This window comes from Diadema antillarum, unplaced genomic scaffold, assembly GCF_040938485.1.
Source record: "Diadema antillarum isolate AM-2024a unplaced genomic scaffold, OU_Dant_1.0 seq00001956_RagTag, whole genome shotgun sequence".
In the NCBI taxonomy this organism is placed as follows: Eukaryota; Metazoa; Echinodermata; class Echinoidea; order Diadematoida; family Diadematidae; genus Diadema; species Diadema antillarum.
Window position 1 is genome coordinate 58150 of NW_027272616.1, and position 19480 is coordinate 77629.

The 19480-nt window shown below is 38.8% G+C and overlaps 2 protein-coding genes across 2 annotated transcripts; one reads left to right on the plus strand and one right to left on the minus strand.

Moving 5' to 3' along the window:
* Positions 1-216: 216 nt before the first annotated feature.
* LOC139713388 (methyltransferase-like protein 22) lies at positions 217-12937 on the minus strand. Its single transcript, XM_071625123.1, has 9 exons — positions 12886-12937; positions 8552-8812; positions 7046-7086; positions 6285-6429; positions 4604-4750; positions 3903-3980; positions 3426-3525; positions 2536-2692; positions 217-319 (listed from the first exon to the last, which is right to left on the minus strand). Exons 1-9 carry the CDS (start codon positions 12935-12937, stop codon positions 284-286), a joined length of 1017 nt encoding a protein of 338 aa, XP_071481224.1. The 3' UTR covers positions 217-283.
* A 631-nt stretch (positions 12938-13568) lies between these two features.
* Positions 13569-19228, plus strand: LOC139713387 (ankyrin repeat domain-containing protein 40-like). The gene is given in 5 exon segments (XM_071625122.1): positions 13569-13795; positions 15391-15539; positions 17216-17392; positions 18149-18208; positions 18211-19228. Coding segments are annotated over 5 exon segments (738 nt in total). The 5' UTR covers positions 13569-13670; the 3' UTR covers positions 18438-19228.
* The last annotated feature ends 252 nt before the right edge of the window (positions 19229-19480 follow it).

Sequence of the window (19480 nt, forward strand, 5' to 3'; positions counted from 1 at the left end):
ATCATAGTCCCGATCATCATACAGTCGTTGCCTCAAGGCAGAGGCTGAAGTTCCTCTAGTGGACTGGATGTTAAATCCCAAGCCCAGACTCATGAGGCTTTTGAGCGTTGACAAATCCTTGAAAAATTGGCATCTTATTCCGAAAATCTTTATGGGTGGATGTGCTCCCTGATATCTCCGGTCAGAAGGAGGAGCATGATGATGATGATGATGATGATGATGATGATGATGATGATGATGATGATGATGATGATGCATTGGTTCCAGCTGCTGTCCAGGTCTGTCATAATCTAGGAGAACCTTGAATCTCCCATAGCTCCTGCCACATAGAGTCAGGTGGAAAAGAGGAGAAAGGGGGGGGGGGGGGGATGAAGCCCCCAAAAGTGAACATCAAAAACCTTTGTCGAAGATAATTGACACAGATAAAAAGAAATAAACACAGCTATACATGTATTAAAATTTCATTACAGAGAAGTAAAAACATCATGTCCCAAAATTATTATCTATAAAATCCTTATATACTTTATTTGTTTCCGCTATAACAAACTTTGATACATTGAAACAAAAGAAAACTGCCGGTCCCAAGGACTTCATTGTGACAGGAGTCGCCTGTACAAATGTATTAGTGTTTCAGACAAAGATGTATAGGTCTCAGACAAGGCACTGTGAGAAAGCCATCAGCCACCATGGTTACTCGCCTCTTGGTTGACGGCCCTTGCACTATTGGAGTCTGTAGAGTTGATGTTAAGGGGAGAATTTGGGATCGCTTCGTGAGCTAGATAAACTGAGGCGCTTGTACTGAGGGCCTCTTGACACCTACCTGACAATATTGGGACCAACTTTTGGTTGGCGTAAATCATCCAGTCAGCATGAGCTACCACAATGTGATATCCACGAGTTTTTATGCAATTGTTTCATGATACCACATACAAACTGATGGAAAGATCCCTCTGTTGTTGAACGGTGACTTTATTCCTTCCGTTCTAAAATAGTCTATTATTTATTGGGGGGGGGGGGGCGTTAAGTAAATCTCATACTCGTAATACATCCACAGGCAAGCTTATGAAAAATTTGATCTCTAGCTTATAAAGAATATTTATGTAAACTAACACAATGTATGAATTTTCGTAATAGAAGTTACCACACGTCTTTCCATCAGTTTGTACGTGTGACGCAATCATGGAAGCTCATGAACATACATGTATGTTATGGTAGCTCATGTTGATTGGATGACTTTTCACACACTAAAATTTAGTCAGAATATTTGTCAGGCGGGTGTCAAGAGGCCCTCGACGCAACCGTGTCGCTTTATCTGGCTCGCATCAACTCTACAGACTCCCAACAGCATCAGAGTTGTCAAGAAGAGGCTACATGGTTACCTGCTTGTATGAGTGTAATGTGATTGCTCCCTTAATTAAAGGGGAAATCCACCTTCATAGACATGTGGATTGAGTGAATGCAGCAATATTAGCAGAACACATCATTGACAGTTTGAGGAAAATCAAACAATGCGATCAAAAGTTATGAATTTTTAAAGTTTCTGTGCCGTCACTGCTGGATGAGAAGACTACTACAGTTTGTGATGTCACATGCGTACAATGATATAAAGAAAATGTGAAGAAAATGCAACATATTTTCACTTTTCTCACTTGATTAAAGGTCACTTGACTTCCCTCTTTCAGAAGGCAAGGGGAATATGGAGGAAATGTAAACTTTTTTCAAAAAGTAAAATTTTGTGAAATTCTCTTTATATTTTCCTTATGTCGTATGCATATGACATCATACACTGTAGTAGTCTTCTCATCCAGCAGTGAATGCACAGATGATTTAAAGATTCATAACTTTTGAACAGATTGTCAGATTTTCCCAAAACGTTCACTGATGTGTTCTACTAATACTGATGCATTCACTCAATCCACATGCATATGAAGGTGAACTTGTCCTTTGAATGTGACCAAGTAAATTCAATCCGAACTCAATTCACTCAACATGAACATCAACCCAACCTTCCATTTGTCAGATTGTTGTAGTTGGGAGAGACAACTGATCTACAAAGCTGTAGATGTTAAGCATGATTATGAAAAAAAAATGCAGAATACGGGTAGGTGCCACTTGATGCATTGATATGTCATACAACACAATTTTTAGATGTGCAAGTGATTCTATCCTCCTGAACTCACAACCAACAAAAAGTGGTTCAAGAGGACACTACATGGGCACGTTGGGGGGGGGGGGGGGGGGGGGGTAGGCTAGGCTTGTTCAGTTTTTACCTATGTGCAATTACCTACATACTGTAAAAGTGGAAATTTTCACGCATTTTACGCGACCAGAAACTAGCAAAAAAGTAAAAGCACATGAATATTTTTGCTTGCCATATGTTCCAGTAGTTGATGTCTTGATTCCACGGAATTAAATACACGCGGAACTCTTCTTCCCCGGCCGAGCACGAAAAAAATCAGTCGTGCGAAAATATCCACTTTTACAGTACATGATGCAAATGCATTGAAACATCTGGTACACACATCTCACACCTACCAGATATTTTGAGAGAGGACATTGCACATACTGGTAGATATCCCCACTGAGTTGTGACACACTGTATCTATGATCAGCTGCTAGTCTCCTCAACCAGTCCCTAAAGTGGTCATACTCTTTGCATGTGACGTCCAAATCCTCCAGTGTAAAGTTCAGCCTGCTTCCACATAGGGCGCATGGAGTGGGATAACATGAAATGATATCATCAGTCAGCAATGTAAAATACGTAGACAGAATACGAGAGGAGAAATCGATGTTAAATGTGCAACTGAAATTTTAACTCGTTGAGGATGAGTCCCGAGTATACTCGGGCAGGTGTCTGTGGGAAATGTGTGTTCTAGGAAAATCAGTCCATCCTCGACGGGTTAAGGAGTATAATGTAATGATCATAACATAATGCTTATACAGAGTAGGTAAACTGATTAAGAAGTCTCCTTTGAAATGTAGCAAATACAATGTAAAGGTGTATTGAGAGATATCTCACCCAGTAATCACACATGCAGCAATCCATAAAGTATTAATTTTTCTTTTAGCATGCTGTACAGTGCAAACCCACACATTACACACAGCAAATTGTGACAACAAATGTGTATTGTATTATGTCCTGGATGTTTGTAAAATGACCAGGCTTTAAATTTATCAAAGCTACTAAAAGGTATGTGTCAAATATACACCACAAAAATCTATTCCACACATGCAATTGCTAATCCATATCATCTTTCGTTACCACAAGCTAAGTACGAAATATCTTGGAGATTAGACTGTCAATAACTAACACACAAGTTGAATTTGTACAAATAATGAAATAAAAATACAATTCCATCTTTTCGAAATAAATTAAAGCATAGAATTATGACCTTGCACAAGAATTCCAGAGACCCATTACCAACCTCTTTTCAAGAGCCATAAAACATGTCTTTGGTTTTCCTCTTTCCATCAGATCTTGCAGCTTGTGAAAGAAGGCATCTGTCAACGGATTACTGTAAATCACTGGAAGGAAAAATTAATGTACAATCATATGTGACAATGATTTTGAATGAACATTTGAAGAAAAACACAACAATGCACTGCATTGTCTTCCATTGACCAAAAAACATCATAAAAACCAACAACAACAACAAAATAATTAGTTATTAGATATACGATTCATCAACACAATATTACGTCTCACTGAATATAATTCATCGCGGTAGTCATCCACACAATACATTAACCATTCTGTGTCCACGCAATGTACAGCTGTGACTTGCTGGCCGATTTTATCAGCATTCTGTTGATAGTTCCCTACACTTAGAGTAATCACAAGTTACACACTCCACAGCAAGGCAATGAATTACACTATAATGGATACATTGCAGTGTACATACCATCCCCTGCCAGTATGATATCGACGTCCTCAAAGCACCCGATGTCTTCCTGTCTCCAGTGAAATGTTTTCAGCTTATCTAATGGGGGGAAATGTCCACATCTTATCAAAGGATGCTGAATTCATCGAGCTACATACAAACATTTCAAAATTTTAATGCTCACATTCAAATGAAGGATAGACTAACACATATGGCTGTGTTTAAACTGAGCAACCTATACATTATTTGCATCTTTGGGGGCACAGAGGTGACTCCTTCAAATGACTTGGAAATATTGGTGAATAAAGAACTTGAAAATCTAAACTTTGATACAGTAATGAAAATGCCTATAATGGTCATAAATGAAGACATAATACTAGCACTAATACCAACTGTAATATAGAAAAATAAAATCTCTATTTCTCAGCAGAAGAAAGTGAAAGAGTAAAATCAGGCTGAAATTATTCAGCCTTAACACAATCTAATGACAATTTTCATGCAATGTTCAGGTCATATGACAACTTCTAGACCAACTGGTAATGTTGCTCAAACATCTGCACTTGGCTTTTATATGCCACAACTTTGCCCTGCAGGATAACATGAACAAATATTTTTGCTTTGAACATCTGCACTGTATTTTCTAGAGAGCCATCACTAGAATTCAAAACCAGAAACATCATTATGACAGAAGAAGAGACGTAATTCTTCTTCATCTATCTCACCTGTTGTAAGCATTGGAGACAGCCAGTCTAATTCTCTGACCTTGACAAGCAGGTCATCACTGTCCATGTCGCCAGACTTTGTTGTAGGTAAATGAGCATTGGCTAGGATATTTCTCTGACACCTGTTCAGGACATCTTCCCCAATATCTGTGAATTCAGCAGGGTGGCATGAATGGACTTAAAAGTTATGAAACACTGATTCAATAAACTTAAACCAAAAAGTTTTGTGCCTATACATGTACATATCACTTCCTGCAATCAAATGAGATAAATTGATTTGATGATAGCAATTACAAAAGGACCTATATAAAATAAAACCTATTTCCTTATGCAGAGACAATATGCATATCCCTTGCATGATCTTTGGGTGTGGCAGCAGTCCCCAGGTTGCTGCCATAGTAACAGTTACTCTCCCTGGCGGTATTGTTAGATGCGCGTATTGCCCTAGAATACGCTAGGCGGTATGCTTTGATTATTGTATGCGCGCAGGCGCTTCCCTTTGATCTTGTAATGGTAACCAAATAGTAGAATGATTTTATACGCTCAGATCAGTTTCACATCTGTAGCTACTACAGAAAACATCGAAGGCACATTCAGCAACGAAATCTTTAAAGGAAAAGGAATCAAAGTCAACGAACCATAAACAAGCTGCTTATATGTGATACAATGTTCACCAAAGAGGTAAGCAATTTAAATATGATTGTATTAAGTTTTATATACAATATATATGTGATTCTTATGATTATAGTATTTTATATGTTTGTACATAGAGGTTAAGATTTAACAATGAATATATTGTGAAGAGTGATCGAATTAGTATTGATGTTACTCTTTAGCAAATGTGAGATTGAAAGCACTGTGATCTATAGATGTATATAATTTTAGTGATTATTGTATAAATGCATAATTTTAGTGTAAAACATTAATTAGACATATATGAATGACAAAGCAATTTTATTGTAATTTGTGAAACTGAATTAGATCTTATTGTTGTATATTTTACTTATACAATTTTCTTTACAGTTTCACGGGTACGACCGTTGAGAATAAATATCTGACCAATTCCAACTACCGTCCCGTTTGTCAACTGGTAATTTATTGCATGGGCAGCTACAGTGAAACTCTTTGGTGAACATTATATCACATATAAGCAGCTTGTTTATGGTTCGTTGACTTTGATTCCTTTTCCTTTAAAGATTTCGTTGCTGAATGTGCCTTCGATGTTTTCTGTAGTAGCTACAGATGTGAAACTGATCTGAGCGTATAAAATCATTCTACTATTTGGTTACCATTACAAGATCAAAGGGAAGCGCCTGCGCGCATACAATAATCAAAGCATACCGCCTAGCGTATTCTAGGGCAATACGCGCATCTAACAATACCGCCAGGGAGAGTAACTGTTACTATGGCAGCAACCTGGGGACTGCTGCCACATTGGGTGCAATGAGACAATTTATTAGTTTTCAAACAAGAATGCCGCATCCACTCAAGAAACATATCCAGTCATCATGCTAATACAGCATTTTCTCCAAACTTGTGCTTTCCAAATTTCTTGATAGATACATGTATATCTGTACAGCAAATGCACCTCATTCCGTATAAAACAAGAGCCTGTTAGTTTTGTCCGGGAATGTCTGCAGTGATGCAGTCGACATCAATACGGATAAAACAGACTTCATACCTGTACAAATCACAAGCTTTGCAATGGTTGCCATGACAATGCTGGCAAGTCCAGTACCACCTCCAAGTTCCAGTGCCACACAACCAGAAAATCTCTGATGTTCATGCAAGATGAAGTTAGACAGTAGTATACTTCCCAGCCAAACCTTTTTTTGGGTGATAAATAAAAATATATATCTATGAATATAAAGATTGAAATGGGTCGAAGTCATAATCATGGTCTCTCATGCACTGAGTACGTGTATGCTGGTTCAATGGCAATCATTGTCATCTGATTTGCCTAATCAAAAATTCATTTCACTTGAATTTAGGATGAATATCCAAGTGTCAAGTTTCAGATTTTGAATGTTTAGGGAGAAAATCAGTGATTGCAATCATTACTAATCTGTCAAGACTAGAAAACAACGCTTGAGCAAAATAAGTGAAATGAAAATTATTCAACTTCTCCTTGCTTCATATCACTGTTAGTTTCCAAAGGCATGACATTAACTTGGGTAACCCGTCATTCACGTTTTACCTGAAACCTGAATAAGGCTGCACATGCTGATTTGTCCTCAGATGAATTTATTAAATTATGGTCGCAATTGAAGCACATTAAAACATACAAATCATACTGTCGTATACTATCTTACATCCGTGCTCAGAGCTTGAACATTGGAAATTTCTAGATGAAAAAGTTGTTTATTTTTTCCAGAAATTTCCAAACAGGATTTGGTAAAAATTCAAAAATACTGTGAAAAGGTTATTTGAATAGAAACTCACCTGCAAACCAACATCTGGTAAATGGGTTTCCATTGCATGCTCTGTTGGTAAAGCATATGAATATATAAAAAAGTCCTTGTTATCAAACCTGAAATTCCACCAAGTTTTATCTAAAGATTAGGTCTGGTGTTAGAACAGCATTTGAAAGAAATCGAATTCTCTTTAGTTCAAGCTGTGTAAAACATAATATTTGCTTTATTTTTCCTAAAAATTTTGAGCAGTATCATTTGGTTAGCCAAAACACATGCCAGGAGTCTCTTTGCACAGTTTTTATATACTTTTTAACAAAAAATCAATGCCTGCAAATGGCAAGGAATTAAACATTTTATGGCATGTGCTTCCCTCAGAAATTATTATTTTTTTCATGCCATAATATTTCTTTTTTAGACCTATGATCATCCTCCCATTTGAGATTTGTATACTTGGGTCTCTACCATCGAGACATGAATGCAAGAAACAGACATAGATCTATTCATAAAGTTTCTCACTATAGTGCACTATAAAGTGAATTGAATGAATATTGTATAATTCATCTATTTTACCATGCCAAGGCATGTTGAATTAATATCAAATAGATTTAATGCCCCCCACACTGCTTTCTCTTGATTTCAATTTGCCATTATGTGCTGAACGTCTGATCCACCATGTGCTGGGTCCTCTTATGAGCACATAGCAGATTTGTAGCCTTACACTGTATCAACAGCTTTATCAGGTTCAACACACTCGTTTTCATTTTCGCTCCATTTTGAGACTTTGAATTTAGATTTAACAGAAGTGACTAACAAGTAATTCAATATGTGAAAAGTATGGTCCTCATGCTATAAAGCCAAATATATATATATATATTTTCGCGGCATGAAATTTTCGCGAATTGGAGCCGACGGCCTTTTTTGCGGCATGAAATTTTCGCGAGTTGCCTCTAACATTCAATGCGTATAGTGTAGACAAGAACTTTCACATGCATTTTGATTTCGCAAATCTTGGCTCTCGCAAAATTCCTGAAATTAAAATGGACGCGAACATTCCTCGCTTTGCAGTATTTCAATGTCATTTTCATACATAACATTGGGGTCACTGACCCGTTTCTTACGATACTTTAACCCAACAACATTCATCATTGACTGTATTCATAATAGGCAATAACCCTCATTTGTAAATATACCTTTAGCAGCTGCCTTAAGATAGAAATAGCAGCTGCCTTAAGATAGAAATAAATTTATGACGATTTTACATTCAAATTGATGTCAGACATCTCTTTTAATGTGCAGAGACAGATAAACAGAACTTTAAGTTTTCAATAGTAGTGAAAGGAAAGTCTATTCAATGATTTAATTTTTTTCTGCTGCATTTTTTTTTTTCTTTTTTGAGTGGGTGAAATTTAATACATGGTTTGTTTGATGACAAATCAGAAAGGTAAACTAGTAAACAGCTGTGAGTGTGTGTGATCATTTCTGAATGAAGAGCAAAGTTGAGCCAGGGAGGATATCTCCTTGGTTGAGCAAGCACCAATGGTGATGACGTCATATTCATCTTTGCTTGTCGGCCTGGCAACGACGAAGTCTCCGTCATCATCCTGAAAAGCATCATCGGCTCTCGGAGGACTTTCATCTCCTTCTACTGACTGTGTGTGTGGGAGTACTTCATCATGGTCACTGATTCCAGAGTCATCGGCATGCTTCCCATGATCTCCAGTACCTCCCTTGGTGTGATGTTGCTCATCTCTTCTCAGAAAGGGAAATCTCACTTGAAATCTTGTAAATGAGGACCCTGAAAGAAAGAAATGATATGAGATGTCTGTGATGGTATACTTAAGTACATCCCCAAACGATAAACCAACCAAGTCTCATGCTTTAGGTGCAACACTCATGCCTCAGGGTCTTTCTCACACGCCACAAAAAGCCAACCCCACCCCCCCCCCCCCCCCCATCATTGAGTAAATTATGTAATCATCAATGGTACTGAAAATAAACACCTATCCAAAATCACATCCTCTTGATAGGCAAAGAACTATAAACTAAATCAAGGAATCATAAGAATCATATGATTTACAAAAGTCAAATAGGAACAAAAATTTAATGTATTGATCACCGCTGACAATCTGGCAAAGGTGGAGTAGCATAGTTCATTCTTCCTTTAATACAAGACATACTTTTATACGACTCACTACATATGATACTACCTGACACTATTTTATGCTCAGATTTTTTTTTTCTTAAGACAATACTCGCCACAAAAGTAAACGAATTTGAATTCCTTCATTTCATGAACTCCTAGTTTACAGCAAAATGCACACACAAATGAATGAAAGTCATGCATTGTCCTTTAATCCCAATACTTTTTTTATGTCAGTCATATCAAACATATTTACAGAGGTACATGCATGAATGTGCAGTACAACTTACTATAAATGTTATCAGAGGAGGAAGTTAAAAAAACAGACAATTACAACTGTGTCGCCATTCAGTCCACATTCTTGCTACAATCAGGATGTTCATGCACCGTTCTTAGGAAGCAATGTCACATTATATCTGTCATCCTTGAATAAGCTCAAATTTGATATGCTCATCACAATAAGGAACACAAAACCACAAGAATATCCGATTCAATGATCATTTCGCAAGATCCTTCATGGGAAACTTTTTATGCACGTGTCAGTTGGGTTTTATGTTCCGAAATTACCGCAGCTATAACACCATTGGTAAAATCCTGCTGGATGGTCGTCATGCACTGGCATCGACCCTCACTTTCTTCATCATGATGGGCATGGAGGGAACTCATGTTGGCGCGAATAGTCACCATATCGTTGTGTAGTTTCATTTCCAGGGACCTTATCGTTGAAATGATGTCATATTTATCGCAATCGTCCTCACTCATAGTAGCGCTGTCTGCCTTCTGCTTCCGGGTGTTCACTGGCACTGGGAGGGCAGACGGGAATAAGACATGTTCCTATTATAGGGCGATGATGACGGTCCAAGTGACAGCAACGTCGTCGGGTCTGCTATACAGTGTGTCTCTAAAAAAAGTAAACCCAACTTCAACGGCAAATTTTCAGAAAACTATAAAATATTTGTGACCCGCTACAACAAAATGATCCTAAAGTCGGGCGAGGTCGATTATTTGAAAATTGCATGACACAATTCACTAATCTTTCTGCTTTAAATTGATATACAACACGTCTCATAAAAATAATCGGCTGCGGAGATATCGATGTTTAAAAGAGAGCATGTCAAGACGTCTGGGAAATCACTGTTTCGAGAAAAGCGCCCTAAAAGTTCTCCTTGCGACGCAATCACAATCAAGAGACACGCAAGTCAGTATTCACCTCCGGACAATAGAAGTTAAGCCCTAGCAACCCCCGAAATGCTCATTCAAACACAGCGTCGGCGGTCTCCTCACCGACCAATCAGTGACCAGGGGGGCATTTCATGAAGCATTTTGTCTGACAAGTTGTCAGACAAATTGGGCTCTCAGCCAATCAGATGCAAGGATTTCAATAGCTTGTAACAGTTTGTCAGAAAAATATCCGACCAAAATGCTTCATGAAATGCCCCCCAGGATGTCAGGAGAAGCGGCCAGGCATAGTGCAACCGCCCGCACACACCAGTCGACTGGGCAGTGTGCGAGCTTCACGCTTCGGTTAGCGGCAAGCAGCAAACTGACCAATGAGATCACTCTGGTCGTTGTTAGGGGCGGAGCCTATGTGTGGCGCTCAATCCAAATGTTCGAACCAGTTTCTGCTTCGTTGAAACGCCAAAAAAACATGGCCCAGAAAAACGTTATTTTTTGGTCTTTCCTTTCATCATTTTGCTTCAAAATTTCGACAGATGATAGAAGACATGTCAGACTCTAATAATATGTCAAATTCAGAAAATCGTAAGTTTTGACCAATTTTGATGCTCTAACTTCAAACTCGATTTTCACGGCTTCGACCCTGCGCGACTTTAGGACCATTTTGTTGTAGCGGGTCACATTTACACATTATTTTTTCACGGTTAGATAGTCCAATAAGTCCACTGTCCAATGATACCACGTAGGTTATGTAACTCTCATGCATGACTGAGCATGATTCAACTTAGTGAATGGGTGTGAAATCATCACTGTGGCAAGTTCCGTGATCAGCATACTTTCTCACATTGTACCAGATGGCTCTTTTTGTTGGAGGCTGCCTGTCGGGGAACTGCACCCGAAAAGCCTCTTGAACTTCCACGAAACTTCTTGTTTCCTGGTATCGAGTTACCAGGAATACTCTCTGCTCAGTTGTCAACTGTACCATGTTTGGAAAGCATGTGAAGTGTGAATGTGTCAGGAACAACCTTTGCTGAAGTTGTTATGTAATCATAGGCCTAACATGTGACAAAAATTTAACTTCAAATATGCCCTGAATGCATGGCAATAGCAAGAAATAACTTGCCACAGTGATGATTTCACACCCATTCACTAAGTTGAATCATGCTCAGTCATGCATAAGAATTACATAACCTACGTGGTATCATTGGATAGGGGACTTATTGGACTAACCATGAAAAAATAATGTGCAAATATTTTATAATTTTCTGAAAATTTGCTGTTGAAGTTGGGTTTACTTTTTTTAGAGACACCCTGTAGAAATACCGAGAATACCCCATGTACCGAGAGGCCGAGGATGATATGCTATCTAGAGCAGAATTGTAGTCAGGGGGAGACTTTATCCGAACAGCAGGGCTAACTGGTGACACCAGTGTCACGTCAAGGTATACAACATGGTTGGCCTAAAAAACAATGAAATTCTGAATTTAACAGTGAAGAAACAAAGAAGGCCAGTGGTCTGAAGTAATCAAAATGTCACACACAGATGACTGTTGGAGCGCGTAAGCTGCTCTGGCACAAGACTGTATATAAGTGTGGCTACAATCCGAATCGCTGCAGGGTGTTGGATTGTAGTGTGCTCCTCCGGGGTGAAATGATGTCCCTTTCCCTAGTCTGTGTTCCAGTTGTTCCTCGTTGATCTCCTTCGTTCAAGCTCTTCGAGAGATTGGCAGCCCAAGCTGGAATGTCAGACGTCCTCAGAGCTGGTGTACATCTTCAGGCGATCATGATGTAGGACTTTGAGCTTTCCAGTGCCGTGGGTTTACTTTGAATTTCAAACAAGTCACTGATTGAGAGCGCAAACACTAAACAACTATGCCAGGGCCCAAGGACCAATTTGTCCATCTTTATAGGTTTGGACTAAAAAGTAAAAGAGTATAAGAAGGCCATTCTCACTCCCTCCTTCACCTTGAGCATCGAAAAATCTCACCCCAAATAAGAGCAGTCCCTGATCTGACCTTGATGGCTTCAACTCTGCAAAGACACAGCTATAGTCGATGCCTACGCATGCTGTGCAAAGCTTTATGTGTACATGTGTGATGCTGTATACATACAGTAGTCAGTAGCATATATCCCTAACTACTCGCCTGGCGGCGCGGTCTCCGGGGCTACATATATCCCCGGCCCGGCCTAACTTATAGTAACTAAGTAATTTAACTGTACTTGTACATGTGGTATCTTCTTTATCTAGACTAGATCTACTAGAATCTAGGCTATATGGTATTTCTGTGATGTGCATCATGCATGTTACCGGTACATAATTTAATATTGTCATTCTGTAAAAAAAAATTTTTATCAATTTATAAGCTACCTTGGCCTTGTCTGTAGCTACAAGTCGTGTCACGACTCACGACCACACTGTCTAACTACTAACGTACGTTAGTCTATGCTGTCAGCTGTCCCCTCTCATAAATAAATTTATGCTATAGTCACAAAACTGCATCGAGAATATTGTATGCCCATCTGGCGTGGTAAATAAAGTCCATGATATTTACCTGTAGCTGTATCCGCGATCACTTGATCGCTACTCGATACTCGCGGCTTCATAAGGAAATGTACATCGGACAGTACCTTATCATCTCCATTTTGATGATACAAGGATACCATTTTGGAATATTTCTCGTCAGTTCTCGTATGCGAATACAGACAGTACTAGTAAGTAGTATACAGTCCACAGTCAGTCACAGCGCATTCTTCGCTTCCCTGGGTTGATACACAATGCACCACGCGGCACCCTAGGTGTTTTCTGCGCACGTTCCTCTCGAGCTCTCGCGCCCGAAAAAAATAAAATCGGTGTTTCCCCTAATGTCAAACGCACGTGCGTTTGTTTTTGTTCCGAGGTCAATCCATTCAGATAAAAGGGAAGGGCAATTCTCGTTGATTTAAGAAAAGTAAACACAAACTTTGTCAACTACATGGTAATAAACATATCGCTGTGTAAATTTGAAGTCCTCAAATATGTACCCAAAATGCGTGATGGTCTGTGATTTTGTTCGTAAACGCGATTGCTGTCTTCATAAATCCAGAAATTAGGGATGGGGTGCACGGCAGAGCTAGAGGTGACGTGTCAGCCTGTCACGTCTCCGTCGATCAGCTCCAGACGCCCAAACCGGCTACACGGTAATGTTTCCAATTACGCCGCGCCGTACGTTGCAACATCGCGGGCAAAGTTCAAGGCGTGCGCGTGTGATGCTGGCTAGCAAGCTTCGAAAACCTAGTTTATTTCCCTATTTGCCGCATTTTACACGTAGAAAAGTGACAGCATCAGGTGTTAGAAACAATGGATAACCAGAACGTGATAGAAGAGAAACTTCGCGAGTCTTCCAGCATTGGTGATCGAGATGGAATCGAAGATTGTCTTGGCCAAGGTGCAGACGTCAATTCTCAAAACAAGATGAATGGATGGTAAGTTGACGAGTACGAGAAGCGTGTTGGGCGTGTCGTGCATGCAGCTAGCTGGCAGATGATCGAACCTCACTGGGAAATGTTGCGCAAACAAGGTTGTCGTAGCCGATGCACGCGGCTGCGTGTACTCTGACCGTACCGATGGGGCTAGCGCTGTTAACCGCAGTGAGCTAGACTTGATCATGTTCTAACTCATGCAATACTAAAAACGTCAAAAGAGTTTGGGTACTAATTTTACAACATTTGATATAAATTTATATGTACAATTTGAAAGAGAAACAAATTTCCACCAACCATGTCATAATTAAACCGAGACCACATCCATAGATAGGTGCACATCACATGGTGCTCATCGATTGCCTTATAAAAGATGCAGATCTCATTCACAGAATTGCTAAATTATATTACTAGACGGTGTCTAGAGCTGTGTGTATGTTGACCAAGATTTCATGTAGAAATACAGTTTTGCATCTACACAGTCACTCACAGGTCACTCACAGTTAGATCAGCAATCTCTGTTCTTTCCCCTGAAATACAAAAAATTACAATGTCAATGGATAAAATTTAGGTGATTTCACTAAAATCTGTGTATCGTTTACTACTGTAGGACCATTATTTTGTCGTTGTTTACGTTGATGTATTTCTGGTTTGTCAACTCTCCTTTTGTTGTCTGTCTAGACCTTGTACTATTCAATAATCAGCATTAGTTGCTTTTTAGCACTGCCTTGCAGTCCGACATTCAGTTGTCACCTTCATGACCAAGTTGCTTCAGACTTCTTCAGTTTTGTCACCTTCATTCTTTCTCTATTCAGGTGTGTTCATTCATTCCATCCCACACCTGATTCTTGAGTTGAGCCCAGACAGCTCTCATTATTATGTAATCACCCCTCCTGCTTACATCATCTCTTATGCTCCTCTTTACTCATTGGTTGATTTATTGAATTAGACTCTTCCACTTTATTGAAGTCCTCTGTTCCATTTAGTTCTATTGCTTGTCGTAAATGATTTGAATATATGTAAATATTGGTTATGTAAATTATGTTAATGAAGAAGTTTACTGAAGGCTTGTTGTCATCAGAATAAAATCAGAGCACTACCAGATTTCATCGAGGTCGGTTCATCTTATTTGCGTCTTTCTTGAGTTCTCTACATTAAGTTATCTCCCCCTCTTACAAATAGATTTTAGTTACACAGGATCAAGAACATTTCATGATTATTTACAAAACATTTATTTTGACACGCTACAACTACTATAATACTAGTAGTACATTGTACACAGACAAGTTAAGATTGCATCTACAATTTACAAGGGCACATATTAAGAGCCATATCAAATTTTGATTCAAATTGGACTTAAGAATACTTTTAACACATTTGATTGTAAAAGTTTGACTGTACTCGATAAAGACATTGATTTCCTAACTTCAAATTATGGTCAGTAAGTTTTTCTAACAAGACTGTGGTGAGATATAGGCTCAGTCTGGTCTCAATCCTGAGCTAGTTTTCTTTGAGCTGTACATTGGTTTTCAGCAAAATGATTGTAATATTGATCAAGTTTCCTCATGATCTCTTGACTTGTTCTGTTTTGATCACAGGACTGCACTCCACTGGGCAAGTAAGCGTGGACATCCCACTATAGTAAGATATCTCCTGTCTAGAGGAGCTGATGTCTCCATAGCAACACAAAAAGGAGAACTTGCAGTACAGCTGACAGACAGTGAAGATGTTCGCAATATTCTTGCAGGTACAGTTTAGTCCAGAATTAAACAGTTCTACTTTCTGTATATGAGATGCCTGTATATAGATGCATTTTCATTCAAACTGAGGAAAACTGTTTTATTTGAGTTCTAAATTTGTACCTTTTATGTGATTCACATCAAGACTTATGAAATGCTTACTGTTTTGAAAAAGGTTTAAAGCTGTTTGATTCTTGAAACTTCTCTGAAAATAACAAGGGAGTGTTATGTCTCTGTACAATAGTAACTATTTGTAGTACATTAATGTTTATAATAATCTACAATTCGCTGATGAAACAGTCTTCTTCCGGGCCACCTAAAATTCCATTTGGCCATTTGAAACTCTTGCTCAGGCTAGTTGACAAGCTGGCCACCCAAAAAAGAAAGAAAGAAAAAAGTTAGGGGCAAACCCTGACAATGACTATTTTAATATACTTCTGCTGCATTCTGGCTGTAAATTATGATCTTCAGTCAGACACCTTGAAGCAGGGAAGATGAAATGTTTTATGTTAAGGTATTTGATGCTCTGAGACTTACTGCTTTTATTCTGAATTACTGAGGAGGGAGGATGGGTAGAAAACATCAGAATTGTAGACATGTTAATGAGTTAATGACAGACTTTTGTTATCTTGCATGTTAGAATTGTAGTAGTAGTAGTAGCAATATCAAAGAAACAGAGATCCTTTTTAACTCAAAATGTAATTGCCTATCCTCGGCCACAGATTTTGTAACCCCCCAAAAGTTTCCGATCAAAGGCTGAAAAAAAAAAGTATTGTGCTACATGTCAGCTCCAGCAGTGTTATTGTGATTGTCCAGCTCTGCAGAGCTGGCTTGCAAATTTGATGGATTGGCAGCTCTGGTTTCACTGGTAGACTGGCCATTGCCAGTTTGGTCATGTGGCGGCTTTGTTGAATGTCATGGTGAATTGATTTGGTGATAGCAGCACATTTATTAAAGGAAACCCAAACCCAAAGAGCAATGTAGATTGATTGAAAGCAGCAACATTTACATAGAACACATTCAGTGAAAATTTGAGGAAAATCAGACAATCTTTGCAAAAGTTATGAATTTTTAAAGTTTTGGTGTTGGAACCGCTGGATAAGGAGACTACTTAAGTTCATGACATATGTGTGGACAACAATTCAAAAGAAACTATAAAGAAGATTCAGTATGCTTTCACTTTTGTAGCATAATGAAAGAGCACTGGACTAACTGCTTTCAGAAAGCAGGGGGAATAATTACTGCCCTTAACATAGGTCATGGTATCAAATTGATGGAATGTGTAATTTTCATTAAAAAATGAATTATTGTGGAATTCCCTTTATATTTTCTCTATATTGTTGTCCACAGTGACGTCATAACCTCCAGTAGTCTCCTCATCCAGTGGTTCCAACACCAAACCTTTAAAAATTCATAACTTTCGTATCGATTGTCCGATTTTCCTCAAACTTTCACTAATGCGTTCTAAGTTGCTGCTTTCACTATATCCACATTTCTCTTTGGGTTTGGGTTTCCACTAAGTGTGGGATATTTTTCAGTTGGGGGCATATGAAGCATTTCTCTTTGTAATAATGAAAGAGACTTCAATACCAGTGCTCGTAATGACCCTTCTTCCTCCCCCCCCCCCCCCCCCCCCCCCCCCCCCGCAACATACACATGTCATTTTTCAAATTTCCTGTTGTAGGCACTTCTGAACCAGGGAGTGCTGTCATCAAAACCGAGGCCTTACCAATCACACCAAACTACTTGAAGAACCCAGTGTTTCCTCATGGAGCATCAAGAGGTTTAAAGTCTGGCGGTCAGCACATGGCAAACGGGCTTCCTCCTGGTCAGTCTGGTTCTGCAGTGGACAGTGCAGATGGTGGGTTGCTGACCCATTATTTTTTATTAGCCATGACTTACTTGAAATACCATCCATGACTGTGTCATGGGAAAAGATTGAGATCTGACTAGCCATGTGCTCAGCAGAGAATATTAATTCTTCCTGCTTCTGACATGTGTTACATATTTGTAGTTAAAACTGTCAGAGCATTTTTCTGTGTGGTCAGCTGTGCCAGCTGTCTTCAATGCATCTTTGGATGATATTGAGGGACTACAAGATCACAAAATCTTTACAGGGGAGCAAATACTCTACAGAATTCATGCATGGACCAAAAAATGATTCGGACCATGTTATGTAATGTTTCTGTGCAGAAATATACTGTGTATGCCAAATATTTTGCAAAGTTTTTATTTTCACGAATTTCTAGAGTCAGGTGATATTCGTGAATTGAAAAACACACAAAAATATCAACTCTGATCCCGACATGATTGTGACATGCATGCATACATTTCTCTGTTCAGTGCTGTGCTCCACAATTGTGAATTTGACTCCTCACGAAATTGTTTCGTGGCATATATAGTATGTGATTCAAATGTCTAAATGTAATGTCTCTCGTATCCACTCCAGACATATCCCGGTGTATCTCTCGCTCAGTCATATAAAAGTGAATCATTCTGATATACTTCATAATGGTTTCAAAGTTTGTACTGTGGTGTTTTAGTTATTCAGTGCTCTGGTCCCATCAATTCATTCAGCTAACAATCATGCCTTCTCCGCCTTTCAAATTCCATGCAGAGCTCGTCCTGAAAGTGCGCGTGGCAGAGTCTGCCGAGAAAGACTTCATTGAGGTGGAGCTGCCCGCAACGCATTGACTTTTGAGAACCTTGTCCAACTTTGCTGCGAGGAGTTGATGGTGGAGCCCTCCGAGGTCACCAAGATCAGGAAGCTGCCGAACACGATCGTACGGAAGGACAAGGACGTGCTGAGATTGCAAGACTTCCAGGAGCTGGAGCTGGTCACAAAGAAGAGGCCTCCGTTTGGGGCAACGCCGTACACCGTGCCTGTCCACAACCTTCTCTACTGAGCGACCATGCCTTCTGACCCCCTTCCTATTTTTTTTACGCTTCTACCCAGAAGTTATGTGACATACATGTACGATAGATGCTGAGATCATATATTTTACTTCCATTAGATTCAGAAATCATGAAATATTATCCTTTTTTATCTGTTGATACTTTATGACATAATTAAGATTTAGTACAAGTGATGTTGTGTGTTCCAAAGCCTTTGGTGAATATTTTTCATGAGACTGTGCATTATTGCATCCTGTGACTGGGTATCTAATCAGTCAAGAAGTATATATTTATATATATTTTCATGTCAGTTTTATTGGTCTGCCTTGCATCTCTGATTGGATAAAACTATGATTTAAAACACTTTATTCTAAAACTTCAGGTTTCTTTACCATAAGGGATAATAGACACATTATGTAAGGGAAAAGGGTGGGGGATGAAACAAAGTTTGGTAAGCATTCACTGTATTTATTAGAGATTACCAGAACTTTAATTTTGTAAAGACTTTTCACTCCAAATTCTGCCCGTCAGTTTGTAACTATCATTATGGCATAATAATATCGAACAATTCAGACAAATTCATTACACGAGCTGTGACTAGGTACTTCAGCTATGCTTTACTTAAAGACAATCCAATGATGTATGAGTGCTGCAAATTGCATACCAGACTGTCTGCACAATTGCATTTGTTCTATGGAATAGTAAAATCATGCCATAAGCCTATTTGCAAAGACCAATTGCAAACTCTTCCTTTTGTACTGTCAGGTCCATTCTTCTTTTCTATGGTAATATCTTATAAAGGAATCTTACAATAGTAAGTTCTTGTAAAATATCATCTTTACAGTATTTTTTCTAATACTCACAGTTGGGTTTTTCGACCACAGTCTGCATTAGATTGTGTTACATGTTTGAAAACGCTGCAGCAGTACTATCAATCAGTCCATTACAAGTCTTTTTTGCTACATTAAAAGTCTCATCAGATGTACATTGTATTAGGTTTTTAGAGTCACTGACATATTGTCATGAAAAATTTACTGCCTTTCAAAATGAATTC